We start from the raw sequence: 25080 nt of genomic DNA, 5'->3' as shown, positions 1-25080 counted from the left end.
GGTCCGCGGCTTGGCGGGAGCGAATGGCGGCGTGGGAGCTGACGGGGGACGCGCTGCCCTCTTCCTTGGTCAGGCCGGCCATTCTTTTTCACTTTAAACTCGCTTTTTCTGTGGTCTCTCGCACTACTGATATTTATTCTGTGTCCAGATTCCCAGGGTTTGTTTTTCCATGCCTGGGAGTTCACCCGGTTCAAGAGGTTTCGCCAGAGGAGCAGCGCAGTGTTACTTTGAAGGTAAAACACAGGCAACTTAGATTAGCACAGCTATAAAATACTGCTGGGACTGCTCAGGGCAGCTGACAGGATGCTCTCTGGTCTGCCTGATTTAACTTCAGATCTGCCCAGTGATTTTTCTGCGCTTCTGTAATACGGGAGACCCAGCGGACCAAATGCCAGGGTCTCTTAGTACATCTATTTGTCTGTGTTAGTCCTAAAGCAGAATTGTTCACTGGAGTCATCTGGCCATATTACTGCAGTGAAGCAGTTTTAAAAATCCCAAGTGAGTGCTTTGCTTACAGCAGACGGAACACGTGTGCGTGTTTGCAGATGTCCCTTTGTTAGCATGGGAAGTGGAACGCGACCGTTTGTGCCCTTGGCCTGAAAAACTTGGAGAGCTGTCTGCAGCCATTTAATGTTACAAAGCTTTTTATGGGCCATGTTTTAATTACCTCTTCTATTCCTGTGGAAAGATAACTTAAAATGAAGGGTCATTAAGTAAAGAAGGGAAATCCTGCAGGTTTCTAAAATCTGTCTGACCGCACAACTCACAGTAATAGCAAGTTTTAAGGTACAGAATTTAAGAACAATGAAGGAAACTCCAATTTAGTCATAATGCTGAGTTCATACCACTTCCATCTTGTAAGGGCAGCGAGGGTTGCGTCTTTAATTTGTTTTTGCAGGATCTGGATGCTGCATGGCCGCTTATAGAACTCTACAAAGATAAATTGGTGGGGATCGGAGAAGTAAGTAGAATTCCGTAACTTGTTTAAATGTCTATGGCTTTGGCAGCATCTGTCACCAGAATTACAAAAACTTAGTGAGTACTTGGTTTTGTGTATGCTGTAAGTATTGCTATCAGTCTGAACAAGTGCTAAGTCTGATTTGTAATTCTCTTAATGTGCTTTCCTTCATAGATATGCCTGATTCCCTCTTTTCCTTCATTATCATTATTAGGAAATAAATGGCATTTATGCTGGTGGATTTAGTAGGAAGGATTGCATAATTATGCTATATCATCTTATACCCAAATGTCTTTTGACCTATGCTCTGGCACAGTGAAGTGTCGAGTCACATTGTTGTCCTCGTGCAGATCCTTCCTGCCTTCTTCCCTGACAAAGTTAAGCTACGCTATGATTTCAGTACACGTCACCGACTTGTACAGTCCTTTTTTCTTGTGATCCCTCATCTGTTTGTGCCCATGTGTTGTCTCATGTCTTATATTTCTTTATAAACTAGTTGAGGCTTGAAAGCTGTAGGGTAGAGTCTGCCTCTTTTGTGTGTTGGTACTGGAGGGACTTACGGCTGGTTCTGCACTGGCTGCAGAAAAAGCAGATGTTGGCAGAGCTTTGTAGCTAAACTTGCCATGTTGTACTTGTACTGTATACCAAGGACTTTGGTTGATGTAACTGTGAATGGGGCTGCTTTGGCAAACTTTAAATTTTGCCTGAACATGTTTAAATAAAAAAAGTATAGAATTAATGGGTAATTTTTGCTAAAGATAGGACTAAAGCTACAGGTTCAGTTTGGAAATTTTGCTTGTATTGGAGATCCAGATTTGAAATTTAATCTGAAATAATATTCAATAGAATATAAAACCCCAGAAAACCAGTTACAGATGAAAATGTTCAATACACTTGTTAGTAACTGTTTGCCCACAAATGCTTCATAGTTGAAAAGCTTATGGTTGAGAATGGATTCCTCTCTGAGTTAAGCTACGGTTGAGCTCATTTTAATTGCAGTCTCTAGTATATATATTTTGAAATGCCTTGCAGTTTTGAAGCATTTTTTGCCTTTATATATGGTATTGTGGTTTAGTCAAGTGTTAGGTCTGTAAAATTTTTTCACTTCTCTTCTTGTACCGTAGGTTGGACTAGATTTCACTCCCAGATTTGCCAGCACAGATGAACAGAAGGAAGGACAAAGACAGGTTTTGATCAAGCACATTGAGTTAGCAAGAAGATTGGATTTGCCTTTGTAGGTTTTGTTTATACTAGTAGGAGAATTTGCCAGATCTCAGTAACATAGGGAAATATTTCCCAGGATATATAGTTACTAAGAGCCCACGGAACTCTTCTTACATGGATTAAACTGGCATTAGTGTCCTGTCAGTCTCCAGCCTGAGATTTAATTATAGAGTTTTCCCTGTTTCCACTTGAATACTGTGGTCTTCTGTGTCCTGTCCTTGCTATATTGTTGCTATATCTTCACTGTAGCTAAAATGATTCATATATATGTCTCTAGATTTTTTTTCTGAGAAAAGGTGTAATACAGATTAATTATTTTCTTCCCAAGCTGCTGTTAGTTCGTTTGTGTTTACAAAAAAAAGTATTTTGCTGAATTTCCTAATGCCGGGCCTCTCCTTGCTGTGCAGAAATGTTCATTCCCGCTCAGCTGGAAGACCAACCATTAATCTCTTAAAGGAACAAGGTATGTTTTTAATGCATTTTCTCCATCATGGCTTTTGTCAACAGAATTTCTTCAGTTGTGCCATGTCCTCACATCAGTTTGTGTACATGAAACTGGGGAGGAATAGTGCAGAGATTCTGTATTCATTCTTTATGGGACCAAGGTCCCATTGGAAGCTGACATTGCAGACCTACTGTAAACACTGCTAATGGTTTGGTTGGCTTCTTTTCTCTGAGGTGCTACAAAGGTGTTGCTCCATGCATTTGATGGGAAGCTATCTGTAGCGATGGAAGGGGTGAAAGCTGGATACTTCTTCTCCATTCCTCCTTCCATTATAAGGAGTGAACAGGTAACGTTTAAAGGGGTTTGCTCCTTCTCGGTGCTTGGGGATTGCACATAATAGCTGACAGCTTGTCATGATGGCGAACATGACTGTTTTCACTGTGCAGCTCAAGAATATGCTTGTTTTTAACTGTACAGTTTGAAGTGGGACTAGCAGTGCTCGCAGACGGTTGCTGTCACCTGATGCTTCTCAATAGAAGTTTCAGTTGCTTATAGCGTTGCACATTTTTACTTTGGCTAAATTTCTACCTGAGGCTTTTGTCTTAGCTAGACTTTTTGGGGGAAATTTTGGCTAAAACAGTTCAGCTATTCCTGAGAAACAAGGGTTAAGAAAATAGGCATTTTCTTGTCATTTTAATGTGGTTTCTGGTGAACTCTTCTTTGGAAGCTTCTGTCGCTGTACTGTTTTAGAGCAGGGACATCATGTGGAAAAGGACTAGTTTCTACCTCAGTGCTATGGCACTTTCTGTTCAAAAGGAAATCTGCTCACAATTGGCTAAGTTACAGATCTTTGAAAAACTGCGATTATCACAAGGTGCACCCAGCAAAGAAGTGGCTAAATTGCTTGAAGACGGCATTGGTGAGGTTCAGCCCTTGATTTGATGAGACTGCTCTTTTAATTTCTACTCTGGGCTGCTACAAGCTATGCTAACTTCTTATTTTGGGGTAGCAGTCTGTTTCTATCCTGCACTATCATCGCTTTCTGTGATAAGCCTAGGAAATGTAAGAAAGGAAAAGGCATGATTCAAGTGGAGGGGGTGTGAGGGATGGATATAGATGGGGATGAGGTTAGGAACTTGGAGAAAGGAAAGCAAACTGGAATTGAGGGGTAAAAGCGGAGATGGGAAAAAGGTACATAACTATTATATATACAGAAAAATAGCAAATTAAAATTGCATTGGCAGCTCTAAATATAGGGTATTTTGTGCAATATAACTACGTGATTTAACAAATAACAATGGATTCAGTGTTTAGATAATAGTACTTCAGATATTTAGAAAACAGGATAATCCTAATTGTCATGGTTTAACCTCAGTCGGACTAAGCACCACGCAGCCACTTGCTCACTCTCCCCCGCCCCCCGGTGGGATGAGGGGGAGAATTGGAAGAGCACAAGTGAGAAAAGCTCGTGGGTTGAGATAAAAACAGTTTAATAATTGAAATAAAATGATAATAATAATAATAATACACAAAGCAAGTGATGCACAGTACAATTGCTCACCACCCGCCGACCGATGCCCAGCCAGTCCCCGAGCAGCGGCCCCCCCGGCCAGCTTTCCCCAGTTCATGTACTGAGCATGACGTCACATGGTATGGAATGTCCCTCTGGCCAGTTTGGCTGTGCCCCCTCCCAGCTTCTTGTGCACCTGCAGCCTTCTCAGTCGGTAGAGCATGGGAAACTAAAAAGTCCTTGGCTAGTGTAAGCATTACCTAGCAACAACTAAAACATTGGTGCATTATCAACTTTGTTCTCATCCTAAATCCAAAACACAGCACTGTACCAGCTACTAGGAAGGAAATTAACTCTATCCCTGCCGAAACCAGGACACTAATTTGAAGGGACTTCTTGAGCAGCTCCTGGTATCCTTGCTTCCATTCTGAAATTGTTGATAAAATGCAGACAGTCTTTTGACATTGCTTTTAAATGCAGAGGATCTCCTCCCTTCATACATTTTTTCCCACAGGTCTAAGTGCATAAAGTGTTTAATGGCTGTCTTATTTTCTTCAAGAAGCAGAAGCTTGTGAAACTGTTACCTCTGGAAAATATATGCTTGGAAACTGACTCTCCTGCTCTGGGGCCTGAAAAACAGGTAAATGATGGGGCAGGGGGGACTGCTATGTATGTATATCCAAACCCACACCTTATGGAGGTCAGTTACTGGCACGGGAGAGTGAAGTAGTGCAAGCATGGGTACAAAGGACGAAAGAGGTCGCCAAGTGAAAATTTTGAGATGAACAAGTCGGTGTTCCTGGGGCTGGGAAAGGAGAAGAAATTCCAGGAATGGGCAAAGGGGAAAATAATCCAAGAAGAATAAATACATGTAATTTCTCTGGCACACATGCCATAATGTGACTGAAGTTGTGTCAGGAAGTACTGAATCTGAAACACCTGTGACCTGTAGGGATTGTAATTTGGGGGGTTTTTTGTTTGTTTTCAGGTGAGAAATGAACCAAAAAATATTTACATTGCTGCAGAATATATTGCCAAAATTAAAGGAATTCCAGTTGAAGAAGTTATAGAAGTGACTACACAGAATGCACTGAAAGTATTCCCCAAACTTCGGAACTTTCTTCAGATATAGATTCAGAAACTGAAATATATGACATTGCAGAAACTATTATTTATGGTGTAATTAATAAAACCAACGTGCATCTTATCTTGAAGTGGAGTTTTGCTGTTGAAAAGTTCAAGAAGTGAGCAGAGTGTTATATAGATGCATAGGATGAATATAGGGAATTTCTCAAAGATCTTTGGTATGCACCATTGTCATGTCTTGGATGTGATAAAGACAGGTTGTTCACTTGCATCTCTCGTGTCTCTGAACAAATACTTTCTAAAGAAGAGCACCATAAAATTGTCAGTTTAGTTTCTCAGACTCCTCGTTCAGCTGCCTCTAGTCTGGGAGACGCCTGATGTGCAGTGCTTAACGTCCCCCTCATCCCTTAATTTCATCTGACTGAAAGTCATAGGGTTGTGGGCCTGCTTGTGATACGAAAGCTCCTGTTAGGACTTGTCGACTGTACATCCCTTTCTGAGCCATTAAAAAAAACCCAGCTGGATGGACATTCTCTGTATGTCGTATTGACTGGGCTCTGCGAGTGGTGCAGAAGCAACACCTCTGATGTCCTTAAAAATACAGTTGGAAGGAAAGAATTATGGCCCTTCTACTCCTTCTCTCCTTTTCCCTTGTCAACAGTTGCTCAGATCTTGGCTATTTTGAGAAGGATTTGCTTTGATTTTTTGTATTTTATTTTTTGAATCATATTCAAAGGAAAAAACCTGGGTTTGGTCTTATTTCAAGGACTTACTCTTCTGACTGCTCAGTATCAGGAGATACGGGATGTGAAAGGGAGACAAGCCCAATTTTGTGAGATCTTGGAGGCACCTGTCTGCTGTGGATTCTGCCACGTTGGCCAGTGTCCTAAAAACTGAATCTTGTGCTCTCTCACAGCACCTGTGTGGACGTGGGCCTGTTGAAATACTCATCAAAATTTTGCTGACTATAAACCAGCAATGAACGAGGTGAGTTATATATGACACTCAATTGTTCTGAAGGCCACTAGGGAAGTGGAGGCTTTGCCTCCCTAGAGGGGGGGGTTTACTAGCTCAGTGAAGAAAATACGCAAGTATTAACTTAGTCCGTCACCACCTCAGGTACAAAATCATGCAGCATACCAGCCGATGGTGAGAGCATTTGGGTTTAAGATTTGGGCATGTGTATTCTATGTCTCGGGTACCTATGTGATTTTTCAGATGAGACTCCTTCCTGTCTTCCTGGTTAGAACATCTTACCAGTTGCCCCTTTGCAAAATGGTTTGTAATGCCCTGTTCTGAAATCATCTGATGTCTGCTTTTTGGGGTGTAGGACTGCAAGGCAAGGGTTTGGGGCTTTTTCCTGTTTTGAGGAGGATACAGGTGGAGAAGGTATCAGCTCCCAGATAGAGGAGGGGGGGGGAAAGGGAGCAAAAGCTTGTAATGTAAGCAATACCCATCTTAAACTTTTGGTTTCCTCTACATTTTCTTCCTCAATTTCTTAAAACCATACTGTCAGGTTTTTTTGCTATCTTTAGCAGAACAGCTGTGTTCTGCTTTTTGCCTAGAGTTAGCTTATTAAGTTTAAACATATGTTCCTAAACAGTTTTCAGCCTGCAGCAAGCAACCAAACTTGAATAATTTGTCTCTATTACAACATGTATTCAGAGCAGCAAACGCCTGAATCTTTGCTGAATGTTTGACCCAGAGCAGTTAGAGCCATTTGTTACCCTGGATCTACAGGCATCATTTCCACTAAATTGGCTGAAGGACAGAGTTTGCCTCCAGATGGTGCTAGGGAACAGGTGTGCAATAGTCTTAAGAATATTAATGTCATTGACATCAATGATTAGTAATCATGTTGTCATCGGAGATGCTAAACAGGTGATACCAGACAGCCTTACATGTGCTTCCTGCTGCCTGTGTGACGGGAAGTCTCCCAGTATTGCGTGGGAGATGCTCCTGGTAAAAAGTCAGGCAGTGTCCAAATGTTTGCAGAGTTTTGGCCTTATTATTCTCTATGAAATTCTTAGCCTTGGATGAAAACACTGGTTTTGCAAAAAAGGGAATATCAAGTATTTAGTCTGCTCAAAATCCCTCTCTCTGCAAGGGGGTAACATTGCTCTGGTTCAGGCTTAGCCTCACAGTCGATGATACCTGGCCTGAGCTCTTGAATTCCTTTTGCTGCTGCAGTGCTACAAAAACCTGTAGACGTGCTCACATCCTGCAGCTCCCAGCTGGGCAGGGCACTGCCGAGGGCAGCCAGCCCCACGTGGGCTGTGGGGAGCTCTGTGGGACAGCCTGTGCCCCCTGTCCCTGAAGCAGCAGGGTCCAGAGGTGCTTGCTGCGGTGCGGGAGCGTGGTTGGGGCCGGGGAAGGAGGCACAGGGTTTCTTCCCCCTGGGCAAGAGAAACCTGGCATTGCAGCAGCTGTGGGTAGGGCGAGCCTGGCAGGGTGCCCGCAGCAGAACAGACCGACTTTGTCCTCTCCTTAGACCTGCAGCGCCTGAACTCAGTCACGGCGTAGGTGGCCTGGCGCTCCAGAAAAGGAAAATGCAGTGTCATTCCCACACTGTCTTGGCATCCCTAACACCAAACAAGGGTCAGAAGTAGCACCCTTTCCCCAGTGCCGCTGGTTTTGCTGCGCGAGCTGTGCCCCAGCCCTCTGCAGTCAGCGCTGGGGGGGCGGCAGGCACTGGAAGTAAAATCGTTGCTTTGCGCAGGAAACCCAACTTTTGAAGGTGCTCACTCAGGACTGGTGGTAGCTAACGTGTGGGGGGAGGCCGTGTGGTTTTCACACTGGAAAACATCATTGATCTCTCAGCAGTCATCCTGTGTCTTTACCTCGAAAGGGGAATTTAACAGAGAGCTTGCATTTCTGCCTGCAGTCCCAGGCTAACGCCTGGTCCAGAGGGGCTCGGCAAGGCCAGACAGCTCATGAGGGAGCCATGTGGCTGCACACCATGAAACCCTCCATCCCCACAAAGGCTGGCCTTAACAGTGTGTGTGCTGAACCCTGTTGCAGCCTCTCAGGTTGTCTGGACAAGCCATGTCCCCTCCTACGTAGCATAGGACACTGGACTGGCCAGGGACGTACTAGGGGAAGGACCCATTTCAAATTTAGCTGGATGCCGTGTTTAGCTTTCGGGAAACCTGAGGGGAAATGAGAGAGAAAGCACAGAGTTCGTGGAGACCCCAGTTTTCTTTTCAGTCATGCCATTAATTTTGGGGGACACTAACAGCCCCAGTGACCTCTCTCTCACAGAGATGGAATGGCACAGATGGTCTGCAGCAGTATGGAAAGCGGTAGGTCCCAAGCTCCATCTGGTAACTGTAGCCATCACCTTTCCGTGGGATGCTACAAACAGCAGATCTGATTGCACTTTGTATGACTCCTCATGTCTCTCTATCTTGCAGGATGTATATGATGTGATAGAAAAATCAAGAAAGGTTTGTGATTTCTTTGGCATAATTAGTGCCTTCCGAGTGCCTCGCTTGTTAGTCAGTACTCTGTTATTGATGCAGCTCTGACTGGTACAGCTTCTGCCAGAAAAAAAAGCCCCACATCACTCGGTTCTTTCCAGGCTTAAAATAATGCACGCAGATGCACTGTGTGCACTAGGGACTCCCACACGTGCAAGGCCTTACAGTGAGCGGATAGCTTAACACCAGGCATAAATAATGAGGGGGATGCAGGGTGATGGTAATAATGTGAAGGTACTTTCCATAGGCTGAGATGCGAAGCTTGTAGATCTAGAGAGCTTCTAAAGCAGATTTGTCTGTTGATAGAGACAAAATAGTGGACCAGCATATGCCGTCAATGGCTACCAAATCACACAGAGGTACTTTGCACCTTCTTTGTTCAATGAGCACCTTGAATCAATAGCAGGGGCTGGAAGGATGCTGAAATTGCAATTCCTCGGCTGGCTGGTGTCGTCGCCCTTTCGCCACCCGTGCCAAGCTGCTTGCAGGACTCACGTGGAACAAGACTGAAATGATTTTGCCTGAAGGCCAAGTGACTTGCAAGAGTGGAGTGGGTATAGTAGGACTAAAAGGTTCAGCGTAAGTCACTTGAACTCCTCAGATCCTGGAAATCCCCTCTGAGTTCAAGACCGACAGCTAAGAGTCTAAGGGCTCTATCTGTGCTCAGTCAATTAGTTTTTGGAGTGCTGCAGGTGGATCATCCTCCCGGGGCCTTTCTTCTGAAACTTGTTCTTAGTCATGGACTAACAGGGCCTGAATCTGCTGAACTCTGGGACAAACTGCGAGGGTGATGAGTTTGTCCAGATTTCGACATGGGAACAAGCGAGGAGATGGTGATGAGGCCAAGTGGATGATAAGCTGTTTAATCCTGCTGTTTATTGTGGTAAGAGTTTAAACAAATTGACCAAAGACTTTTACTGGAGGTGCTTCCAACAGGCTCCTATGCAATGCATAGATAGGCTCTTTCGAGGCAAAAGCAAATAAATAATTGGCTGGAAATGCAACTTTCATCACTAATGAACTTCTGCTTTTGTTTGTTTTTTCATTAATGCAGGCTGGGGTTCGATCCTCTGTTCCCGTTACAGAGCAGGAAAACGCATTTGAGAGAGTCACTGGCTTAGCAGAAAGGTTTGTTGTTCTTCTCTTTGCTTTCTATACGGAGTACAAAGATACAGCTGAGATCAAAGAAAGGATACGAATTGCCATAGCACCTAGTTGTCTCGGCATTTTCCTCTTCAGCAGGTGGTTATCCATCCATTCATTTCCCCTGCTGGGGTTGGCTTTTCTATCGGTGTGAATCGGTTGGGGCACGGGCATGATAACCCTCATTGCACCGCAAAGTACCCCCTCCAGGGCCTGGCAAATTTTTATGCCCCTCTTTGAGCTGCTGTGAATGACAAAACGGTGAGAAAACATAGTGAAGATTATGGCCCTGATGAACCCGTGCCTGGGGCAGGAACTGATACTCATCTCCCCAAGTGCACGGAGAGATGCTGCCAACAGGGTGCTTAATGCAAACACAGGAGATCAGTGCCACTACCCGTGCCCGGGTCTGCTGATGAAAATGGTGGTGTGGTTCACGTGAAAAAGCAGAAACAATGAGGCACTGGGACAAGGAGTCTGTAGGAGCAAGATGTAGCCCCTCTCTGCCCTAGAAAACAGCATAACGAGCAGTGCCGGTGTTTGGCTTGGCTGCTACAGAGGGCTTTGGTGCACAGAGCCGCTGGCGCGTGGAGCACTTGTCATGTAGTGAGTGCGCAGGTGGCATCAAGAAACTTAAGACAAAGCTGAAAAAAAGTGTAGAGAAGTGGCACATGCACAGAACAGGAAGATCTGGCCTGTTTTCAAAGGGCTGTGGTCTGAAGAGCAAGCTACTTCTGCGGCGGCACTTGGGGACATATCTGATGTCCTACCAAAGTGACAGTCAACATCAAAATACATGGATTTTGTCTGCAGTGCTTGGGTGAGGTACTATGTCTATGTACACTGCCTTCAAGGGCAGGCAAGGCGGCTGCATGGCGTCCACGGTCGGTGGCTGCATACAGATGAGCCTGACCTGCCACGGCAGAGCACTGGCGCCGCGGCGTGGCTGAGCAAACCTTCAGCTTCCCAGCACGGGATCAAGTACAGCTGCCTGAAAGACCACGAAGCAGCACTGACATGGGGGGAAGCAGGGCCACATCCCCGTTTTGGAAGTGCAGGGGGTGAGACATGGAAAAGTCACAACATCGGCAGTGTGACTGAACCCGTGATGCCCCAGAGGTATCACCTGGCAGGCAGGCTGGGTCAGCGCACGGACTGTATCTGGGGCTGGCTGTTAAAGCCTGCCTGCAGAGGTGGGAGAGCTGTTTGTGCTCCCCACCCTGCTTAGTCCCTGTTGATGAAGCCCGTGATGCTAAACAGCAGCAGAGCTGTGCCCCATGGCACCGTGATGGGTGTCCTCTCCATCTGCTGCAAGGTCCCCATGGCTGCTGGCACTTACTGCACCTGGGCTACGCTTGCTGCTGGGGAATAACGGCTGACATGTTCCTGCCTCCTCCTGCCCCCAAAGGCATCCCAACTTGGTCATCGCATGTTTTGGGGTTCATCTGATTTGGAGCAGAGCAGACGGGCAGTGCAGCGCCACGGTCCGGGTGAGGTGCCTGGCTCCTTCCCACATGTATTTTGTATTTCTGTGACAAAGTGTGGACACTGGGTTTAACTTCTTTAATATGCACATTCAGATTTTGTGTCCGCTATTTTGGCTGTGCCAGGGCTGTATGCTCTGTCACCAGAGTGCAGACACTTGGCTCCTTGTCAGTGGCCAACCACAGCTTAGGTAAAGTACATGTGTCCCGTGTTGATAGAAGACAAGTTATCTCACAAGCAGCACAACCAGTAAAGCTTTTTTCCCCCCAGGGATTTATGACCTCACCACAGCAATCCCAGTCTCCTACCTGAGTCCTGTGATGCTCCCATTACGGCCCAGCACTCCCGGTGCTGCATTTCCAGCTCCCTGTGTGTCTCCCTGATGCCTGCCATGGTACCACCAGCTCCTCCGCATACCCTCTGGGCTCTGCCTGCCACAGTACCTCGGCTTTCTTCTGTGTCCTTGTGGCCTCCCTGTAATTCCCCAGCTCTCTTCCACGTTGCCTCCCTGCGCTTGTTGGATTGCCATTTAGACAAGAAATAGCACATGCTGAGATTAGTCCAGAGCTGGGTCGGTCATGTTTGGATAGCTGCTGGCATCAGACTCAGCAGCTGGGTGTGTGCCTCCTCTTGGTAGCCTTGAGGGGGCATGGAGAGAGTCAGTGTCATCTACATGGCCACCAACTCTCACAAACCTTGTAGGAACTTTGTATCTCCAAGAGCTCTGTCTGCCTGCCAAATTTTGTTGACTGTTGTCAAAAACTGTGAGTTGTGGATGTGGACGAGGAGACAGCATGACCATGTTAACTGATTTCCATGGGAATGTGTGTATGTCGGATGCTGCGTCTCACGGGTGGAATTGGACCTGCTGCTTGGGACCTCCTAGGTCTGCTCAGCACATGACCATGGGTGAACCCATGAAATGGAAAGGACCTGGGATTATTTAGCAGGAAGGTCTGTCTTTGTTAAGTGCACTGCCTGGAGAGGGCAGCTTTGAAGTCCTGATTGGCATTGGCTTATTGCTATAAATATATAGAGAGAACATTTTTGTGCTCAGAACATTTCTGGATGCACAACAAAGGGGGAGGAAGCGAACAAATGGAGTGCTGTGGGAAGAAGTTAAACGGAGCACTATGTGTGGAGCTTCAATCAAAGCATCGCTAGGTAACTTCCCTTCTCTTCAGGGGTCATTATTCCTGCCTGGAAAAGTCAGGGTGGAAACTCAGCTCTGTACTGCACAGGACCTCTGTGCTGAGTCGAGACAATGGCAAGTGCATGTGCAGTGGGATAATGTGGTATATAATATGCATGAGCAGATGTCAGCACTCTCCGAAATAATCCCTTCTGTGCTCCCAGTGAGTGCAGCACATCCATTGACAATCTATGTGTGTGTGTGGGACCATTTATCCAAAGAGGTTGTTTCTTGACCAGCACATGGAGGCTGCTGTGGTATCAGGATGATCAGAGCTTCCTCTTGGAGTCCTTAGGTTGCCCTTTTTTTGGAGAGGTGCGGCTACACGCAGTGGTCTTGCTTCATCCCTGCTGTCTTAGTGGATGCAGATTGTGGCAGGGAAGGGTGAACGCTGGGGCATAACTCAAGGAAGGTAAGTACTGACCCTGTTGCCACCAGTGGCAGATAGAGTTGACGTTCAGCAGGAGCCCTGCTGGTAGAGGCTGTCTTGCCCTCATCTCCCAGGGATGGGGAGAAGTCTCCTTCCCTCCTAGCCTCTGCCCCACGTGGCACTGGATGGGGGTCTCATTGCTGGAAGCCCACAGTGAAGCTTTACCAAAGCTGAGGACAGGGTGCATGGGAAATTGTCGTGTCCGTGTGCTGTTTGCTGGTGCAGCTCCTGAACATGACCCTGTGCTATTGAATAGCCCAGAGTGATGAAGAGCTCGGCTGAAAAGGCAGTGATTTGTGGGGCTGGTCTGGTACGCTGGTTCAATGAGACCTGCTCCCTGGCACTGACAACTGCCTTTCCTCTGGGAAGGACACCACCCAGGACCAGGCTGCCAGGGACCTATTAAGTTGCCAAGATGCCTTTCTCAGAGGTTTCCCGGCTCTTAGAAGATGAGGCTCAGTTCAGCCAAATTAGGGAGAATGGGGTCTTTCTTCCTCTGCTCACTAGCAGAGTTACCTGGACTAGCATCCCTCCAACCCTCTTTGAATCTATCTTTCCATTTTCTTTCCAAAGGGCTGAGTAATTACGTTATTCAGAAGCTGTTAGTAACACAGTAGACTGACCCCCTCTGTCCCAGACTGTCATTTTCATGATTTGCATTTCAAGATGCACAATAATAGTTGTGTGTGGTTTTGTTTGCCATGGCTCAGCTTAGCCCCCAGCAGTCTTTACAAAGCACATGACCTGGTTTATTACAGGACGTGGAATCTGTCCTCCCGCTCTTCAAGAAATACACAGATAAGCTGGTGGCCATTGGCAAGGTAATCTGCTCTGATTTCTGCATAAGCAGAGTTTGCTGGATTTGACTATATGCAAACTGCCTTAAGGTGCACGTAACTCATTGTAATCTCTGGCTGCTTACATTCCTCTGCATGGATAGATATGAAATGAGTTGGGATTAAAACCCAAAACTCTATTTTCCTGGCTAAATGACCCTGCAGGAGTAAAATGAAAATTGGAAAATCCCACAAGGCGGGCGTATTGATAGACATCTGAAATGCTGGTTTCCTGCAACAAAGACATTGCAGGGAAGCTAGAGAAGCTACTTTAGATCTTTACCAGGAGTATTTTCCTAGCTGATGTCACTTTTCTTGATTTTTATTATTCATATGTTACTATATTTCCAGGTATGTTGCCTTTTGGAGGGTGCTGCTTTCTGCTCTGTTTCTTCATCGCTAAGAGCTTCTGCCACTCTCCTGAGAAAATTAAGCTAGCGAAGGCATTAGATCCCCACAGTTTGAAGTTCATCACATTTTGTGAAGTCTTAACTGGCTCTTTGTGCGGGTTGGGCTGGACTTCACGCCATAGCTCATGTCCACACCTCAGCAACGCGAGGAGCAGCAGAGAGTCCTTGCGCTGCAGCTGGCCACAGCAAAACAAATGGACTTGCCGGTGTGAGCCAGAAACCTTTCATGCAGTGTCTCCTTCATACATCGGACTTTAACTAGGCTCGACACCTGTTTCCTGCATCACAGCTCCACAGGCATCCTCTAAGGAACACTAGGGTTTGTTTTGAAGTTTGAGTTTATCCAAGTGTTCAATGGCTTGAGATGAAAAAATAACAATACTTGTGAGCACTCACATCTAGGAGTGTGGCGTCTTTGCCAAACGTGAACTAGAAAAATGTTCTTTTCCAGCTGTGCTTCTGCTAAGGATGTGGGAAACTTCCTAGCCTTTCTCCCAAAGGAGACTTCTTTTTACGGTTCTTCACCTTTTTCTGTTAGTACCCACACCATCCTTACAGTGATAACTGGGTTATGCTTCCCTAAATGGACCACTCAGGATTTAGACTTGTGATAATTACTCTCAAGGCTTCATTTTTCTCTCCCACGCTACATGACGTAGCAGAGGAAAGGTTCTCATTGAAACAAGGGGAGAAAAATGAAAGAGGGCCTGCTTTCGCCTCCAGGGAACTTGGCTAGTGATTTGCCCATGATGCCCAGAAGCAGATGTGCCTCCTGTCCAGTTACTCTTAAAAACTCCTTCCTGACTCAAGTTCAGGTTTCAGCCCTTCATATATGTAACTTGCAATGGAGGAGGGAGGATGGGACAAAGAAGCTTATCTTCTTATTAATATAAATAAGCATGCTGCATGCAGTTTATATACGTGGGGAAGGGTCATAGCCATATTCACATAGGTGCCCAGGGCACTGACAGAATAAAAACGAGTTAAATTTAATCCAATACTTGCGAACGACTCTCTTAAACTTCAGATGGATGCAAATAGCAACAAAAATGAAATAACATGTGGCCAGCAGTGATTGCTGGAAAACAAATATGTGGAGGGAATCAAAGATCAGATTTTCTGGAGCACTACTGCTTTGCTGTGCACCGTCCGTGTAATCTGGCCATAAGCCAGTTTGAGTGATCAGGAGTGGGTGTTTTGGGTATAGTCCATTGACAGCTATTTCACTTATACCCTTTGGACCTGGCATAGCAGATACAAAGGTGGGGCTGGAAAAAAGGGCTGAGTGTTTATCCCAGCCTGCTGCTTTTGGTCTCTGTCCAGTCCAGGGCGAGTCGGAGCAGCCCCTGCTCACTCTGTGCCCTCCAGCTGTAAGGGCCTGCTCAAAACAGCATCAGGAGAGAGTCAGTGTAAAGGGGGACTTGAAACTACCTTTGTTTGTGACTTCTGACATGTCTTATGCTGCTAAATCCACAAAAAATAGGGGTCTGGATCCATGGAAAGGGAGATCTGTCTATGTTTGGTTTGGGAAATCGCTGTGGGAGAGTATCCTTCCCCCAGGCTGCCTGCCCTGTAGAGTCAATCTGTGATTGCAAACCAGGTGAGGTCCTTTCCCTCGCACTTCCGATAGCAAAAGGATGCAGATCAAGCAGTGCCCTCCATGGTAACTGTTCAGTGCCATCATCTTAGTATGTGTTTGGTGGACACGCACCACCACCAAAACTGGTGGAAGTAGAAGGAAAACTAGAAGGAAAAAGAACAGGTCTGCCTTGCTTTTCCACAGCCATCGTGGCTGCACGCATCAAGCGGGTGCAAAGCCTTCCTCTGAACCGCACATAGCTGTCTTCCTGAGTGACCTGTGCTCCTATCTCTCCACTGTGCTCCGAGTGCCAAGTTTAACTCTGCTCACCTCCACAGCTGCTCTTTATTGCTAATGGAAGGCTATTGCTTTCTAAAAGTAAATAAACTAGTATTTAAGATAAAAACGATGAACTCACTCAGTGTCACTCTGCTTTTCTAAGGCATGTGTTTGCATTGAGCAGAAACGTGCATCCTTGCTCAGCTGGCAGACAAACGATTGCTTTCCTGAAGGAGGAAGGTAGGCATTGCTCCTGTGTTTTTTTAACAGTGGGTACAGGCTTAGAAATAATTTATTTTTTGGAAGTGATCTGTGAGATGACTCCGCTCACATACAAGAACTTCACCCATTGCCTCTGCTTACACAGAAGTGATAGTAATGCATCTCTGCCTTGAATGTACGTGTCAAGATTCAGTAAGGTCAAGAGAGCTGGGCAGAAGGCACTGGGGTGCTACTTAGTACTGACCTAGTAACCTAAGTAATCACAAAGTACACCTGAACAAGTGTGTCAGATGGAAAATTAGTGAAACAGAGACCAAGGAAAGTAATGTAACTTTGGGGGGAACAGTGAAGGTAGTGGAGCAAATCAGCTACTGCCTCAGCATTAGCCGATGTGGTGTTTTTTTTTAATTAGGGTAAGAAAGTATGATTTAGTGAGTTTTTTTTTCTCCCTGTGGACTATTTTAAGCTGATGTGTATATTCCAAATTTTACTTACCTAATGGGGAAAAAATGTATATCCTTTCCACTCCTTTAAAAACAATTAGGTTTATGCATAGCTTAAAATATAAGCATGGCAGAAGACAACAGGACAGAAAAAAGGGGCTGTGGACCTGGAAGAGAAGTAGCTGAGCAATTATAGCAAAGATTTTTCCTATATTTGCAAGTCCTAATACAGACCAGGCAGGTGCTAACTGAAACATGTGCCCATTACTAGTCCTCTGGTGACTGGTAAGTTAATTTGGTGGTACTTGCCTACCTACCAGAGGGCTGAAGGAATCTCAGCAGCTATTTCACCATATGGAGGGCAGGGTTAACAAATCCAAGCTTTGCATTTTTCAGTGACTGTAGTACTGCCTATAATCTTGGAGTCTTCTTGTCCTGCTGTAAGAAAACCTGATACACAGTGTTCGGGTTGCTCAACTCTGCAGCCTGATCCCAGTTCCCTGGCTTTCTTACGTACATTGTAGGTGTTCAAGACGTACTGCTCCATAACTTTGCTGGGAGACAGTCTGTCACTCTGGAAGGGGTACAAGCTGGCTATTATTTTTCTTTTCCTCCGGCTGTTACAAGGCATGATCAGGTTAGTCCTTGCAGAGTTCCTGGAAGCCATTTCAGCAGGGTTATAATTGGATTGCATGAGCCTTGGCCTTTTGCCTTCTCTTCCAACTATCGTTTTCCAGTACCTGAATCAATGCAGAAGGAAAAGTGATACTAGCAGGGCTGGGGGGGCTGGCTGGGGGGTGACTTCCACGTCATGAAAAATGTCAATGCCCCCATAAACTTGTTTTCCTTTGGAGTGAAAATGAGACACAGGGATTTTTTGGATTTTGGAAAAAAACATGAGAAGGAGACCTCATGTAGCAGTTTGAAGCTAAGCCTCCCACAGGCTGTTGTTTTCAAACAAAACTGTCCATTTTGAAATGAGAGGCTGATTTTTTTTTCTGTATTTCCCAGGTAAAACCAAACATTTCAACACTTCTTAACTGAAAGTTCAGTATGAAATTCACAGTGAAATGATTTGGTGTTTATAAATGAAAGAAAGTTTCCCAAACATGTAAGTAACTTTGGTCCCTCAAAAATGCAGCCTCTCCCAGGCCAACCCTTTGTCAGGGAGCAGTGGGAGCTTCACCTTCACCACCGTCCATCCAAACATTGCCCAGCTCTGCTTTTGCCCCAGGCTCTGGCTGCTCCATCACCTCCCTCTGGCCTGATGGAGGCACAAAGTCTTCTGTTTCCAGCACTCAGACATTTCCCCTGGGAGAAGCTGAGCTGACAGGAGAGTCACCAAGAGTACTAAATCTGCCTAGGTAAAAGGAGGCAATAATGAGCTCTCCCTATCCGTTCTCTTAGGCTGGGAGGAGGGATGCTGGGATGTTTCTGAGCACGGTGCTCCCGAGCTGCCAGACAGGTCGTGGCTGAGCTGTTCTTTCACCAGTGTGTTAAACTGACCCGTGTCTCTTCAGCAGCTTTGTGAGTCTGCTTTCTGGCATCCAACATCGCTTCTGTCCTGTGTGTAGCTCCTAGGAGCCCACGGTTGTTGTACAGCCAGCGGAGAGAAGTAAGCACCCAAAGCAGAGTTATTCTCAGGACCCAAGTTATTTCCTCTTCATTCCCCTCCTAAGGTTTCTAAAAGCTATAAGCTGTTGGTACTGTCTGAGGTCTTAAGGGACATAAATACTCTGTTCAGCCTGTGTTTGCAGTTCATTGGAAATATAGGATTATCTCCGAAGGCTTAAACAGTCTGAATGCCATGCTGGCAGAACCGGTACTTATTTTGCGTGTTGCTATATTGATTGCTGTAATGAGACTGACTTTCTCATGGGCTATTCTGTCTTGTTTATTTTCCTGGCTGTTAAGTTAATTAAACAGATTCCACTGCAGAACATTTGCTTGAAGACTGATCCCCCTTCCCTTGCTCCAAACAAAGAGGTATAGTCAAAAACATGTAGATTAGTCCCTACATTTATGCTCCTTTAAAATCCTTTTCCTGTATTCTCTCTTAAAGTTCATGCACTTTAAGAGCCTTAGTGCTATGTAACATTTACATATGTTCTTTTTTACTATCGATTAGGTCTTTTCCAACCTACATGATTCTATGATTCTGTATATATGTAAGAGTCCCAGGGATCTCACAAGATGGAGAAACAATTTGTAAGTCAACACTTCAGCTGTTGGGCTGACATTATATGACTGTTGCTCCAGTAAAACACACTAATGAATGTATTCGTGGACACATCAGGGATGTCAGGTGCTGGGTGAGTGCCGGAGGTGCCGAGTGCCCTCCGTTCCCAGTGGTGCCATCAGGAGCTGGGCGTAGTGTTGAGGGGGTCAGTGTGCAGGCAGGAGGTGGAAGCAGAAGGCCAGGCTCTCCCCTGCTCTCTAAACATCTGGACGAAGTAGATGTCACTCACATGCAAAAAGCTCTAGGTGCTCTGGGGTTGTCCTACCAGAGGAGCTGCCCGCTGGCCGGCGGCTGTGGCAGTAACGGCATGGCTGATAGGGGCACTAGGCTTGTCTCCCCTGATAATAAAAGGGAGGGAATTTTGTGTGAGAGATTCTGGGTTTGCAGCTAATCTGAAATAGTTTGTATCTTGCTAGGTGTGCTGCAAAAGACAACTGTTCGAAAGAGTCTTTGGAGAACGCTTGGAGTGCTTTCCCAACACAGGAGTTCCAACAAGGACAGTCCCTCTTGGTGTCTGGCTGACTTCCTGTTAAAATGATTAATGCTCCTGGAATGTTAATGCATTTTCCATAAAGTACTGTCGCAGCCAGGGTCTTGGGCGGGCATCTTTTATTGTTATTCAGTCTAAACAAAAAAAATCCTGCTGATTTTTAGTTACCAGCTGGCTGCTGGTCAGCCAGCATCTTCCCCATTGAATGGATGGAGACCTTTAAAGAACATGGCTCTCTTCCTGCTGATAACCTCTTCAGAGAGAAATTGGGAACTTCAAGCTGTTACTAAATATTTGGTTTGCCTCAACAGTAAAAGTAGCAACGTTTCTCAAGCTTGGGTGAGCAATCTGTCTCTAAAATACAGGCGCATTTCCGTACTAGGCTTTTAATGGCTCCAAATTCACATGTCCCTTCCATTTAATTTTCGAAGGATGTGTGTGCATGGACCAGGCAGGTAAGTTGCAATGAATCAAGTAGTGAAAGAGAGTTGGAAAATTTCAGTTACATTGTGGTGTTTTTTCATGAGTATAGCGCTTTAAATTGTTGTGACTCTTACCTGAGACCTCCTAGAAGCGGAGAGGACATTTTATCCTTATTGCTCTGAATGGTGGTTTCACCAGCTAATTGCTTCAACATTGCTATATACCCCTACGTAGATGGGGCAGGGAGCGGGAGCTCTCAGTGGACATTCTGCATCCACAGAAGGATACATCTGCGTTAGTCACTTGGGATCCCGCTATAGCCAGTAGAGAAAACTCTTAGGGAGCAATTCCTCTCACGTTACTGAACTCTTACGCGCTGAGTTGATAAATGGGTTGTGTTAGTGGAAACCTGCAATATCTCCCCGGTGTACTATTTAGGATGGGATGAACTGCAGCCTAGCAGTTCCTCGGGCTATGGGTGAACCGAGCCAACCTGCTCAGACACAGATGGCTGCATCTGCATGGCTTCTCTAATCACTTCTGTCCCACGGTCCTTTGATGGGTCAGGTTGATGTTACTTTATCTCTCTCACAAAAGAGCTTGTCGATTATCTTTTAGGAAAGAAATGAACCCGAGAAAATCAGGATTGTCTCCCAGCCCATTGCTGTGGTGAAAGGCATATCACTGGAAGGAGTTTGTGAAGTAACAACTGAAATGCCCCAAAGCTTTACCGCAAAGTTAACCAACCTTTGAGTGAATGAGTGCTTGTCAAAAATGAGAATGTTCATCCAAGACAACTCTTCTGCACATCATGCTTTTTATTAATTTTTGTGGGCGTATACACTTTTCTTGCTGTGTATAAAGGATTCAGATGGAAGTTGCATTTTTTGTAATATATGAAGAGACTGTTAATCTTGGCAAATAAGAACCCAATAAATGTTACCTACTGTATTTGTTCACAATTATTTTTTGTACACAAAATTCATTTTGTGTATGTAATTTTCTTCCCCTGCTTGCTTTGGTAAGAAACTCAGGGGTAAAATTCCATTACGTATATGAAATTGATAGCTAACTACAAAAGGAAAACCAGATGGCAGCCCGACAGAAGCACCAGATGTACGTTTCTGCATCTTTTATATGGATTGAGACACACAGAAACACAAATTTCTATTGTTTACAGTAGAGGAGTTCATTGCCCGTATTTTAAAATTCAGAACTTTTCTCTGATACTTAAGAGTATACTTCTATATTCCCGTCAGTACATCAAAAATTGAATCCAGGTCGTTGGCAAACATGCCTACTGTGGGCAGTCATATTCCAAAATTGAGGTGGCCAGACAAACACCTGGAGCTACAAACAAATTTCAGTTAAGTGCCTTGTGTTGCAAGCGCTCATTCTCCAGGTGGGATTATGGCTTTATCTTGTGGGGAGAGTGGGCAAATGTTGCTGGAATGAGGACTGCATAGGAGGAAGAGGATGTTTACGTTTTCCCCTGTATTCTCTAATAGCTTTCAATCAAGAAATTTAAACATGTTACTCTCTGACTACTTTCTTTCAAGTCCAGCTTATTGAGGTTTGTTTAATATCCTGCTAAAATAGTTCATTTCTAGCTTAGTTGGAACTTCAGATCTTTTGTTCTGAAATCCCTTTCTTAAGCTGCTGTAGTTTTCTTGTTTAAACAACTGGTCTGGAAGACAAGTACCTGGTGCACTCCTGCCATGTAGGTTTTCTCTGCATCGAGAGACCAACTTTTGCATTGAAAATCATAACCAAGAGTTAAATGCATTATAAAGTAATGTTTAATTTTTTTCCTTTAGAGACTGAAATACATCGTTTGAAACATTAAAAAAAAGAAAATCTGGAAGTCTTAACTGTGTGCCTGCTGTACATAAAAATTCTAGTTTTACTTCAGAAGTGTTGATATTTTGGCAACATTCTACATTGTTCATTTCAGACTTCTAACCTTGGGCTCAAGTTTTACAAAGATGGATTGACTTGTGGGGGTTTTTTTGGGGGTGGCTTAGATACCGTTTTGAGGTTTGGAAGAAGGTCATAACTAGAAATTGATACCACTGAAATAATCCAGCTAGGAGTGTCAGAAAGCTAATTACACCCTGAAAGCAGCACTCTATAGCTGGGTTTCCTTTATTTTGTGAAATGCCCTGGACTGAAGCAAAAAGGCACCTTCTGAGCCATTTTTTTGTACAAAGACGGCATTATCTGCAAGATAAAATTAAAGTTTGGAAATAGTTATGAAAATACATTGTTCTACAGAAGGAACAATAACACCACTACATTTCTAATTGCTTTTTAACTTTCTTCAGCCTGAAAATTTGAGTGCTTGGCCTCTGCCTGACTTCTGAAATTTGGGCACAAGAAAATAATTGCTGTGGAGTAAATTAGTATCAGCTACTTCCCAGTGACTGCCTGATACATAAGATGTATTTTAGCCTTTTCACAGCATTCAGGAAAACAACTTTGTTAACGTTTGGGTATAAATGAGCAATTTCTGGCTCTATCACTAATAGGAATATTCAGGAGAGCCTAAATTTTCAGTTAGAGGTAGATTGAAAAAGGATAGCAGCAGTTTTAAGCTAAACTTGTGCTGTAAACCTTGACATCAGTATTCTGTTTTTAGCTTAATAAATTGTCCATGAAATGTAGAAATCCAAGGACGCGCTTTTTAAGTGAACTCCTGCAATGGATGTTTCTTATGGGATAACTTTATCTTGCTGGGCAACTACGTTCTTGGCACTGCTTCTCATACAAATGGGTGTAAATCAGAAGTAATGGTTGTGAAGCCTCTGAAATACAGCGGTGTAAAAAGTCAGGGGATGAGTATCAAAGCTTTGCCTTGATGCTGTCCATTTGGTTTGCCTTTTCCTTTCTTTTTTAGGAAGGTACTTCTGGAGATAAACGTCCCCAAAGACGGAACTGTATTGACTATACCTCATCAAAATCAACCTGGTTTTATTTCACCAAGATCAGTGCAGCTGTAGCAAAGGTGGATTTGGCTTCGTGTTGATCTGTTATAAATAAACTTACTTCTTTCTGGAAAAAGTCTCCTCTCCTTATGGGAGGTAGCTTTCATCCAGGTGCTGGTTCCACTGCCAGGCTTAGCCTCTTTTTCTCTACAGTTCCCTGATGTCTAGTTATTTCTTCCCTGCAGGATCCCTGTGCAGGAAGCAGATGATGCTCTGTGTGCTGAACTGTAAGGCGGATAGAGGAGACGATGCTCTGTGGGTGCTGTGGCAGTGAAACCCCAGGCGTGCCGGCCATTCTAGAGCGGTCTGAATTAGAACCTTTTGCTGAGGGTATTAGCTGGCACAGCTCTGCCTGCTGCACGGAGCCAAGGGTGTAACAGTAGGAAAAGGAAGAATGAGGGAAGAACAAAGCCTATTTTCCTCTGTCGTTAAGAAGTAAATGTTATCTTTGGATGGACTTTGAAGTCATCCAAAATTCAGCAGGGGTGGGGGTGGGGTGGGAAATGTTAAATGAAATCAGCTGTAGATTAATGTTTACACCTTCTTCCAAAAGAACAAGAGTTGTTTAGGATGCTAACGCCACATCTATATGACTCAACCAAAGTGGCACGGTCCTTTCCCTGGCCCCAAGGCCAACCCACAGCCTGTGCCAGGGATTGCTGTAGCAGTTCAGCAGTGTGGACGACTGGGTCCCAGTGACCAACGGGACCAAGAGAAAACGTAGATGTAGTCTCAGGTGTGTTTTCAGCATATTTCTACCAATGTGTAACACGGACATACGTTCCTGAAGTGAAAGCCGGCTATTCTGTTGCTTTGATAATGTTTGTTTCAGTTCCCACTACACTTCTTCCTCTTGAAGTCCTGTTTTTAAAAAAGCTTCATTGCTACAGCACGTAGCACTTGAACTGTGAAGTAAGGCAGAGGAATTCAGAAGAATTTACCCAGCATCTGATCTTACACAGGAAAACTAAAAATAAATCGGGCTTTTTCTTGGTATGAATGAAAGAGGCAAGAGGGGCCTGAATCTGACATAGGTAACTTCATTTTTAAAAAGCAGGTTTCTAACACACACCTGTGATCTGCAAATTCAGGATTCACTTCCAGTAGTCTCTAAAAATCCATGGTGCCTGCCATCATCACTACCGTTGCTCAGCTAAGTGCTCAGGGAAAGCAAACATAGCCAAATTAATATTTTGAAGCATGTGTTCGTATTATTATTCATGCTGTAAATAAGATCAGGAACTGTGGCTTACATAGATCACCTGATCTTGAGTAACATACCAACTCATAATTAGTGAGGGAACTTAAGACTGATGGCTAAGCGCATCTACCACACAGACACAGATCTGATTAGGCTCTGACATATCTGTGAACAATGCACGGTGTGTTATTTGCAGAACACACGCCAAATGATTTCCCACAAAAGCCAGTAAAATACTTCTAACGTCGTTAACAAACTTAAATATTTCTGTATTTTCCTAATGCTCTTTGGAGAACAATCTGGGTTTTTATTAGGGTACGGTGCCAGCAGCGGCAGAATTACAAACCGTGACAGGGGCTGCCAGACACTGCTCCTGTGCAGACATCTACCGAGCAGGGTTTGAGGGAAGATTGCTTACTGAAGTGGTATCTAACCGCCTCCGCACGTGAGCCAGAGGGCCAGTTTTCTGGGGTATGTGTCAAATCAAATTTCAGAGGTTGAGTGGAAACGAGGAATGTTTTGCCTGCGGCTCTGGAGGCAACGAAGGGCTGGGGTGGATGCACGCGCCCCTTGACGCACCCGTCCTGGTCACCCTCCGCCGCAATTTGGGCCTCCGTCTCTGCCCGCCCGTCTCCTGTCACCAGTACATTTCTCCGCACCAAATCTTCTTATCGCAGGGGAAGGCCAGCGATTAACGCGCAGGGAGCGGTGTGGCCTGCGTGTCCGTGGCGCAGACGGCGCAGCGGTGGGCGAGGGACGAGCTGCCAAGCGTAGGTCTGTGACCGCTCAGCCTTGCCTGCGCAGGACACACCGGCCAAGAAAGCAATTACAGGAGTGATTCTGCTGCTCCTTCCTCAGGGATATCGTGGGGATTGTTTACATCATTCCCGTCTCCGTATGGTTCTCAGTCACCCGCACGGACAGCCTTTATAGGTTCAGTTTAAAAGACTGGGGGTGGGGGTGGGGTGCAGAGCGCGCGCGCGCACACACCCACACCCACACCCCCGGGTGAGGGAGCGGCG

At 45.2% G+C, this 25080-nt stretch overlaps 1 protein-coding gene across 1 annotated transcript; it reads left to right on the top strand.

Annotated features, from left to right (window-relative positions):
* The first annotated feature begins 23 nt into the window (after positions 1–23).
* Positions 24–5494, top strand: TATDN3 (TatD DNase domain containing 3). Its single transcript, XM_009279624.1, has 7 exons — positions 24–233; positions 899–961; positions 2083–2192; positions 2590–2645; positions 2861–2973; positions 4697–4777; positions 5126–5494. Exons 1-7 carry the CDS (start codon positions 24–26, stop codon positions 5267–5269), a joined length of 777 nt encoding a protein of 258 aa, XP_009277899.1. The 3' UTR covers positions 5270–5494.
* The last annotated feature ends 19586 nt before the right edge of the window (positions 5495–25080 follow it).

Source organism: Aptenodytes forsteri, unplaced genomic scaffold, assembly GCF_000699145.1.
Source record: "Aptenodytes forsteri isolate BGI_AS27 unplaced genomic scaffold, ASM69914v1 Scaffold195, whole genome shotgun sequence".
Lineage (NCBI taxonomy): Eukaryota > Metazoa > Chordata > Aves > Sphenisciformes > Spheniscidae > Aptenodytes > Aptenodytes forsteri.
This window is presented reverse-complemented; position numbering and strand designations above follow the sequence as displayed.

Excerpts from the sequence above, each read along its gene's own strand:
- TATDN3 (XM_009279624.1), top strand. The coding sequence starts at position 24 with ATGGCGGCGTGGGAGCTGACGGGGGACGCGCTGCCCTCTTCCTTGGTC. Across the intron at positions 2,646-2,860 it reads TAATCTCTTAAAGGAACAAG|GTGCTACAAAGGTGTTGCTC; the intron begins GTATGTTTTTAA and ends CTTTTCTCTGAG. Across the intron at positions 4,778-5,125 it reads CTCTGGGGCCTGAAAAACAG|GTGAGAAATGAACCAAAAAA; the intron begins GTAAATGATGGG and ends GTTTGTTTTCAG.